Below are 7,611 nucleotides of genomic sequence, written 5' to 3'. Positions count from 1 at the left end.
GTATGTATTATATATATAAGCACTCCAATAATATATATGTGTATGTATATATATATATATTTATATAATATTGGTCCTAGACATTTTCATATGTAAAGGAATTCACATGTATAGATATGTGTATATATATATAAGTGAATTAATTTATATATGAAAACTATCTAGGACAAATATTATATAAGTAACTATATATATATGTATATATTAGTGGAGATCATACACACTAAATTCCAATACATAAGTTTAATTGAAATGCAAAAGTATAATTGAAATAGAAAAAGAATTGAGAAAAGGAAAATATGAAAAAAGGGACCTTTTGTCCCCGTTGGTAACACCAACCGGGACAAAAGGGTGCGCCAGCCACGTGGGCGCTGGCTGCACCTTTTGTCCCGGTTGCCAGACCCGGGACAAAAAGGCACCCCCTTTTGTCCCGGACTGGCGTTTTCGGTTGGAAAACCGGGACAATAGGGATTTCCCAACCGGGACAAATCAACGTTTTTGTAGTAGTGATTCCAATACAAGCACGGATGAAGAGCTTCTACATGTTGTTCAGAACCAACTATAGGCTGCTAGTTTGAGTGTCCATGCGTTTACCTTTATGCAAAAATAAATCATCATTCACTGGCTTGAGTGAGCCAAGCATTATTTTCTCGTGGACACAACTGATCAATACCAGTAAAATCCGGCACACATATATACACTTATAAACGTGCAGAAGAGCAGTGAAAATTGGCCAGGTATAAGCATCGATGCGAGTGGTTAAACAAACGAGAAAAATGAAGATTCCCCATCCTCTACTCTCTATAGTTTCCCCGTTTTGGAATTTTGAAAAGTTTTTCACATTTAAAGTATTAAATATAGACTAATTACAGAACTTGTCTGTAAACTACAAGACGAATCTAATTAATCCGTCGTTAGTATATGTTTACTGTAGTTTTATTGTAGCAATTTAGTGTCTAATCACGACCTAATTAGATTCATTAGATTCGTCTCGCGATTTACAGTTCATTTGTGTAATACAATTTTTTTCAACTATATTTAGTATACCACGTGATTTACAAATCTTTTAAAATTTTGAACTTTGAATCTAAACAACGCCTTTGTTGTTTATTTGATTTTACTGGTATCGTGGGGCCAAGAAGTGATGCCTGTCATTGCAGCCGAACAAGAGCAATGCATGTTTCGTACAACAATGGTCTTTTCATTTTGGGCACCGGCACCACACGGTGGAAGGCGGCGCTCCCGGCACCTCATCGTGGAAATATTAAGAATCACGCACGCGAGTGGGAGGAGACGCGTCACAGAAGAGCTCTCTGAGCCGCTGCAGGTGGGCCCGCATTCTGTTCATCTTCCTCCTCGAGCTGCGGCGTCCGGTGTTTGGAGAGAGGGGCTGTCAGGAGTTCCGGTGGGGCCGTGGGCGGCGGACTTAGAAGAAGAGGTGGGAGTGGCAGGGAGGCCAGGCGGCCGTCGACAGCCACCGATGGTCGGGACGACAATCGTCGGTGAACCATAACCGGAGCGAGGCATGGAAAACCCGACAGATTAGCGTGGTGGCGGATCCGATGGCAGGGCAAGCTGCTCGTGGGCCGCAAAATCGCAATAGGCCTTCTACGATGCCGCTCACAATCGCACCTGCGACTCCGAGCAGCCCCTCAGTGTCCCTCCGTTGTCCTTCACTCCCCGCGTCCCGCGACCGCTCCACCTTCATCGCCGCCTCTCTCTCCTAGCGTCCCACCACCTTGTCTTCGCCGGAGCGGGCCACGAACCAGTTGGCCTCTCCTCCTCTTGCTCGCAAGCCGTCGCTTGGCGATCTCCACCTGCGCGGCTCTCTCCATGTCGCACGTCGCCACGTAGCTTGCGTAAGGAGGGATGCGGGACTGCCACACCAGCACGTCGAACCGCTTCCCCCCGGCCGGGACGGCGCCGCCGGCTACGTCCAGCATCGTCGCCCTCGGAAGCTCGCTCCGCGGCATGCCCGTCGACTTGCGCCTGTCGTAGAACAAGCACGGCGCGCTACGGCCACCCTTCACCGGCACGCCGGGGTGGTAGTACGCCGTCTTCTCCTCCGGACGGCCACGACCCCCGGGGAAGGCGGCGCCGAGCTGCAGCGCCGTCACCCCGACGGACACCCTCAGCACGCGGCGCCAGGACCGAGCGCTCAGGTCGGCGCGGAGCGACGCGGCGGTCTTGCTCACCGCGACGAACGGCGTGAGGTCCGGGATGCCCGCGAACAGCGCCGTGGCGACGCGCACGAGCTCCGGGCGCTCCTCCGGGTCGGCGCCTCCGAACGCCAACGCTTTGAACAGGTACCAGAGCTCCTCCCGGCGCGGCGCGCGCAGCCTGAGCGGCGGCACGGTGCCCAGGCCCGAGAGCGTCTCCGCCCTGCCGATGACTATGATCTTGCTCTCCCCGTGCGCGCGGCGGCGAAGGGACGAGCGGAACCCCGTCCAACGCTCCTCGTCCGTGTCGCCGCCGGCGAAGTCGATCACGATCAGGGACCTTTGATCCGTGTCGACCAAACCTCGAAGAGGCTCCTGGCCCTGCACGTCGAGATCGTCACCGCAGAGGCGATGGATCTTGGCGAAGTGGTCTCGCACCCTCTCCTCGAGGCACGCATGCTCGACCAGCGTCCGCTTGCCGACCTCGTGAGGGCCGATGATGGCGAGGACATCCAGATCTCGAGCAGGCTGCAGCAGGAAGCTTACGATCTGCTCCTTCTCCATCTGCCGGCCAAACATGCAGCTCTCCATGAACAGGTAGGCGCTGTACGGCTGCCGGCCGACGCGGGGGCAGCCGCCGAGGAGCACGACGAACTCCTTCATGTCGCCCAGCGCAGCTTCCATGCTTTCCACCGCGACGGACAGCCCACCTGCGGCATCTCTGCCCGAAGGCAAGGCGAGCGGCCGCCTCGCCGTGGCGTATGATCTACCGGGCAAGGCGGCTCGCCGCCGGAAGGCGTCGAGGACGTAGGAGCCCCGGCACATCTCTCCCCGCAGGTGGTTGAGCTGCAGCAGCATCGCCCGGCTGGTGACCTGCCGCGCCTCGGCCTCCTCGACGACGGCTCGGGCTCGCAGCAGCGATCGCTGCAGCCTGACGACGTCGTCGGTGGAGCCTGGCTCCGCGAACTTGCTGATGAGGAAGGAGACCAGCCGGCCGACGAGGTCGCTAGCAACTGCAGAGAGCAGAACCTCCATTGCAATTTGGCAATTGCCAATGCCTCCTCAATTTCGATTTTAACAGTCCTCAAAAATTTCTGTTTGACTGAACAGGAATGAATATGTCAACAGGGAAGTAGACTGGTTTGGAATTTTGTTCGTCCTTTCCTTGATTATGTGTGCAGTTGCGATGGTGACAGATCAGTCACCGCGTGATGACTTCGCCCATGACCGGGTAGAGAAAAGATTAGCATGGTTTCCCTTTCTACCACAGGGACCATCTCTCTTTCCCTCCTTGCAGGAAGCGTATGCTGACTGGGGTTGCATAGAAACTTGCTAGTCTTCACAGGATGGCACTCTTGTTTGGTTGGAGGCCTGAGCCAGGCAGCTACTCCCAGGCAGCAATCTAAGCCCCAGGCTGGCTATTTGGTTTGAGCCTGCCATTTGCTGCCTGGGCCAGGCGTCCAGGCCGTCGATTTCATCAGCCTGGGGTTCAGATTGCTGCCTGGGAGAAGTTGCCTGGCGACGGCCTGGAGATGCTGCCTGGCCCAGGCAGCAAATGGCAGGCTCAAACCAAACAGGCATTGGACTCTTGCCAGGTTCGCATTGGACTGGAACCGCAGTTCTTAATGTAAAGATATCCAGTTCTCCTGCTTATAAGTATGAATTTACAAGTTACACGCTTGGTACAGTTGCTCCGGTGCGACTGCGAGGAAATAGCACTGTGCAAGATTCGAAAAGTGTGAAGCCACGAAAATTCTGCTCCAAGAGAGAGATTGTATTTTATTTATATCATAATCAGTATGGTGATCTCACAACTGTATTTGACATATATAAGCAGCCCGAAAGCCTATAGGATCAATAGGATTTTCCTTATATCAGAACTTGCTAAAGAACTCACAAATATGATCAGAGACCTCACTAGGCTTCTCCTGGTTGATGAAGTGGCTTACTCCCTCCATGACAACAACATCCTCAAGATTTGGCACGCTTGCCTTGAAGCCACCTTTGTGAATGTAGTCCTGTACCCCCGGGGTGTTGTATGTAATGTCTAGGTCCCCAACAATGAATTTTGTTGGAACTTTTACTGGAGCACCAGTCCATGGTGCAGCAAGCTCCCAGTTCCTGCGTGAACACAGAATGAATCTGATGAGATCAATGCCTTTGTCAGCTCTAAACAAAGCCTCCATACATAATATTCAAATTGATACTGGCTGGCACCATCTGAAATTTAATTCAGGCATACTGGCATACATACCAACTGTTGTTTGTTAAGATAAATATATTTCATTATATCTGTCATTAAGTCCTCTGCTTTTTAAAGGTTTGGGGTGATAGCTCCTCCTAGGATGTGAATTAAAAACCATAAAGATATGCACTACAGAATGTCAAACCATCTAAACATCTGAAAGCATAAAACGACAGTAAATCAACAGTAAAATCATTACGGTATGCACTACAGAATAACAAATCAGTAACATCGGTTGACTGTGAAGTGAAACTTGACTTGTATGATGGCAAATAATAAAACAGGGACTTAATTGTTTGATGGCAAATAATCGATTGCCTGAATTAAAAAGTAAATTGAAAATCAAAATTGTGAGAGTGAACCATGAAAGACATACAGGTCCATGCATCTGTAGTAATTAAATCCTCCAGTAAAACCTGTCTTTGCAAACTTTTCTGCGTAGTAGGAAATATCTTCCTCTGATAGCCATGGAGGGCAAGTTCCATCTGAATCAAGCGAGTCAAAGAAGCTCTTGTCCTTGGGTAGAATAAGAGCAGCTGGCTTGCGCATGCCAAATGTCTTACTGAACACATACTTAATATCATATCTAGCGAATTCAGCTTCAGCAACTCCAGGTTCCTGCATGGATCTTGGATCATTATGCAATTCAAATGTGCAATATTAATTTTTGCAGAAAGTATATCATATGGAAAAATAAACATCATTAGCTGACTCCATACAACCACACTAAGGAAATGCTGCATTTTATATATTCAAAAGAACCTTAAGAAGTTTAGTATTTCCTTAGAGTGACATCCAAGAGTTTTAGTTGCTCTTGGAGATCTGATCAACTAAAGTCACTGCAACAATCTAAATTGTTAATTTTTACAGCTCTGAAAGACGTGCTGCTGTGCGCATATGTTCAGTTGGTAGAGCTCCAAAGAAGGCTTTTATATTTTCTACAAAACAATATGCTTTTACCAGACCTTTGTACGTAATTGATAGTGTGTTGACGTTAATTTCTTTTAGGGGAAGCAAGTCATGGGACTAAGTATTCAAGCTTTCTATCAGATGATCTGCTAACAATCTCTCAGTTGGGTCTAGGGGGGCTGTACTTCATTTCTAAATCAAACAATCTTTCAATTAGTGGCTATTGTGTCGCCCTTATCTGTCTGCAACTGTAGATAGCTGTTATTCTTCACTCCCAGAACTAGCTGGGCTGCGTTGCCAAATCCACTCCTTCCCTTGGATAGGCACCAAGTAATCATTCTCATTCCAGCATCCATCCAACCAATCAGCCAAATTAGGCCGTGTTTAGTTCGAACGCAAATTTTTTTTACGATGGAATCTTACTAATTTGAAGTACTAAATGAAGTCTATTTATAAAACTTTTTGTACAGATGGGTTGTAAATCGCGAGACGAATCTAATGATGCTAATTAATCCATGATTAATCAATAATTAGCGGATGGTTATTGTAGCATCACTGTTGCAAATCATAGATTAAGTGGGCTCATTATATTCGTCTCGCGATTTACAACCCATCCATGCAAAAAGTTTTGTAAATAGACTTCATTTAGTACTCCATATATGTGTCGAAACATTCGATGTGATTTTTTTTAAGGGGTTTATGGGGTCGTAACTAAACAGGCCTTAAACGAGTCCACTAGCAGAGCAAAACCTCGTCCATTTAATGGTTGCCAGGACAGGACAGAGGACAGAGGACAGAGGACAGAACGCTTCTACTCGTCACATAAATTGAGACAACTGATTCTGCCTGGTAGGACTAGGAGTAGTGCACAATCGGAATGGAAGCAGAGTACTCCACTGGTTACCTGGAAGCGGCACATGTAGTGGTCTTCCCCGCAGGCGGCCCTGATGCTCTGGAGCGGGCTCCTCTCCGGCCGCCGCGGTTGGTAGACAACGCTGAGGTTCACGAGCGCCCGCACCAGGTCCGGCCGGAGGAGGCACAGCTGCCACGCCACGATGGCGCCCCAATCGTGCCCCACGACGAACACCTGCCGCATAGCAGAGCACCCAATCCAAAAAAGAAAAACAGAAGTCAACGTCGAGTCGCTGCGCTGCCTCGCAGCTTCGGTGTGCGAGGAATCGAACGGGTTGCCGCTGCCGCCGCGAAACCTGGGGCTGGCCGAGGTCGGCGATGAGCGCGACGAGGTCCCCGACGGCGTGGAAGGTGGTGTAGGCGGACGCGTCGGGCGGGGCGTCCGAGTCGCCGTAGCCGCGGAGGTCGGGCGCCACGGCGCGGTAGCCCCGCGCCGCCAGGGCGGCCATCTGGTGGCGCCAGCCGTACCAGAGGTCCGGGAAGCCGTGCAGGAGCAGCACCACGGGGGCGGCGGCGCCGCCCCCGGGCCCCGCCTCCGCCACGTGCAGGCGGACGCCGTTCGCCTCCACCGTCCGGTGCCGCACGCCCTCCACCGCCGCCATCCCTATCCTATGCGCGTGCCCTCCTCACCGAGGCGCGGCCCAGTGGCTGAGGCAGGCAGCTGCTGCTCGTCGCGCAGCCAGCCGCCTGGTTTTGTAGCGGGGCCCGCCGGCTGGCGGCTTTGGGGGCGCAGCTGGGGGGTTTGGGGCCGTGCGAGGCGGCCGAACGGACGGGCGGCGCGGGCGAACCGGCCGAGAGTTTATGCGGATCTGTGGGGGGCGCCGCCGCGCCGGCAGCGGCAGGCGGCAGGGGCTTGGCAGCGTTCGGGGCTTCCCGGGGGATTGGACGGGTGTCGCTGCTCGAAATCCTCGAGCTAGCTGAAGCCTGAAGGAGTGACTGCCATATGGGCCCCACGGCGATGGATATAGCAGCCACTCAACCGCAGAGGATCCGGTCCCGGTGGGCGAGAGTGCCTGGCGTAATGCATTTCTTTTTAATTTTGTAGGATTTCAATCGCGAAATATTGGAAAGAAGGGAAGGAACAGAAAACTACTATATACAAACAGAGTACATGTTCTTTGGCGTAGGCTGAAGATCAGGCTGCTCGATCTAGATCTCCCAAAGGGCAAAGGACCACGATGGTTTCCGAGTATTTTGTTCCCTTTCAGGCGCATTAATAATTTTCAGGCTATTCATTCATTCAAATTTGCTCTGGGAAACCCTTTAAAAAGTTGCTCGGGGAAAAATTGAAAGGTGCCAGGACACTGGATGTCAGTATGTTGGTTTGGGGATTTTGTAACGAAATGTACGTAAGAACTTTCCTGCACCACTGCACGGGAAACCACC

The 7,611-nt window shown here is 51.1% G+C and overlaps 2 protein-coding genes across 2 annotated transcripts; both read right to left on the bottom strand.

Moving 5' to 3' along the window:
- Positions 1–1,526: 1,526 nt before the first annotated feature.
- On the bottom strand, positions 1,527–3,515 carry LOC120706382 (disease resistance protein RGA2-like). Its single transcript, XM_039991011.1, has one exon. It carries the CDS (start codon positions 3,192–3,194, stop codon positions 1,674–1,676), a length of 1,521 nt encoding a protein of 506 aa, XP_039846945.1. The 5' UTR covers positions 3,195–3,515; the 3' UTR covers positions 1,527–1,673.
- Positions 3,516–3,912: 397 nt separating this feature from the next.
- LOC120706381 (epoxide hydrolase A-like) lies at positions 3,913–7,118 on the bottom strand. The gene is made up of 4 exons (XM_039991010.1): positions 6,522–7,118; positions 6,218–6,400; positions 4,781–5,022; positions 3,913–4,280 (listed from the first exon to the last, which is right to left on the bottom strand). The coding sequence occupies exons 1-4, from the start codon at positions 6,825–6,827 to the stop codon at positions 4,034–4,036; spliced, it is 978 nt and encodes a 325-aa protein (XP_039846944.1). The 5' UTR covers positions 6,828–7,118; the 3' UTR covers positions 3,913–4,033.
- Positions 7,119–7,611: the final 493 nt, after the last annotated feature.

This window comes from Panicum virgatum, chromosome 5K (genome assembly GCF_016808335.1).
Source record: "Panicum virgatum strain AP13 chromosome 5K, P.virgatum_v5, whole genome shotgun sequence".
NCBI lineage: Eukaryota > Viridiplantae > Streptophyta > Magnoliopsida > Poales > Poaceae > Panicum > Panicum virgatum.
The sequence above is the reverse complement of the archived record's forward strand: the minus strand, read 5'-3'. Positions and strand labels throughout refer to the sequence as shown.